The sequence below is a fragment of the Sporobolomyces salmoneus genome (genome assembly GCF_050403485.1).
Source record: "Sporobolomyces salmoneus JCM6883 DNA, S_salmoneus_JCM6883_v1_ctg227, whole genome shotgun sequence".
Taxonomy (NCBI): Eukaryota; Fungi; Basidiomycota; class Microbotryomycetes; order Sporidiobolales; family Sporidiobolaceae; genus Sporobolomyces; species Sporobolomyces salmoneus.
This window is the reverse complement of record NW_027480936.1, coordinates 1-682: the sequence shown is the minus strand read 5'-3', so window position 1 is coordinate 682 and position 682 is coordinate 1. Positions and strand designations below refer to the sequence as shown.

Genomic DNA, 682 nt, shown 5'->3' with positions numbered 1-682 from the left:
CCCTCTCTTCGCAGCTCTCTTTGCGCAGTGTCCTCTCAGTCGCACAAAACCTCTTCCTCTCTTTCTTCCTCTTCTTCTCTCCTCACAGCTCTCGACCTCTCGACTTTCTTGGATCCACCTTACATTACTCCTCGACCTCGACTCTTCTACTCTACCCTCTACTTCACTCCCACCACGAAATCGAAGATGCTCTCCTCGACCCTCGTTGTCGCTTCACTCCTCGCTCTCGCTCTCGCCGTTCCTACTCCCCTCTCGTCGTCCAAGCTCGAACAGAAGAGTCTCATCGTTGATCCCATCTTCGTAGGAGGAGGAGGAGGGATCGATGGAGGTCTCTACGGAGGAGGTGGACTCGTCGGAGGACTCGGAGGAGGTCGTCGAATCGCTGCTACTCGACTCAACAAGAACAAGAACAAAGCTCTCCTCGCGGCCGAACGCAACAACCACCTCGATCTCGACAAGGACACTGAACTCGCGGCGAAGAACTACCGAGAAGCGAACCTCGATTTGTCGAAACTTCGTAAGACTCAAGATTCGAAACACAACAAGGCTCAACTCGCGGCAGTCGCAAAGGAACAAGCACTCAAGAAGAACATCAACCTAGGAGGAGGACTCTGGAAACGTCAAGCGAGCGATGATTCGATGAATGACGCCGATTTCTACGTCGACTTTGCCGATTCCGATT

At 53.1% G+C, this 682-nt stretch overlaps 1 protein-coding gene across 1 annotated transcript; it reads left to right on the top strand.

Annotated features, from left to right (window-relative positions):
* Positions 1–186: 186 nt before the first annotated feature.
* JCM6883_007145 (uncharacterized protein) lies at positions 187–682 on the top strand (the record flags this gene model as incomplete). The annotated part of the gene is made up of 1 exon (XM_076635756.1): positions 187–682. A coding segment is annotated over one exon (496 nt), but the record flags the coding sequence as incomplete, so codon positions are not given.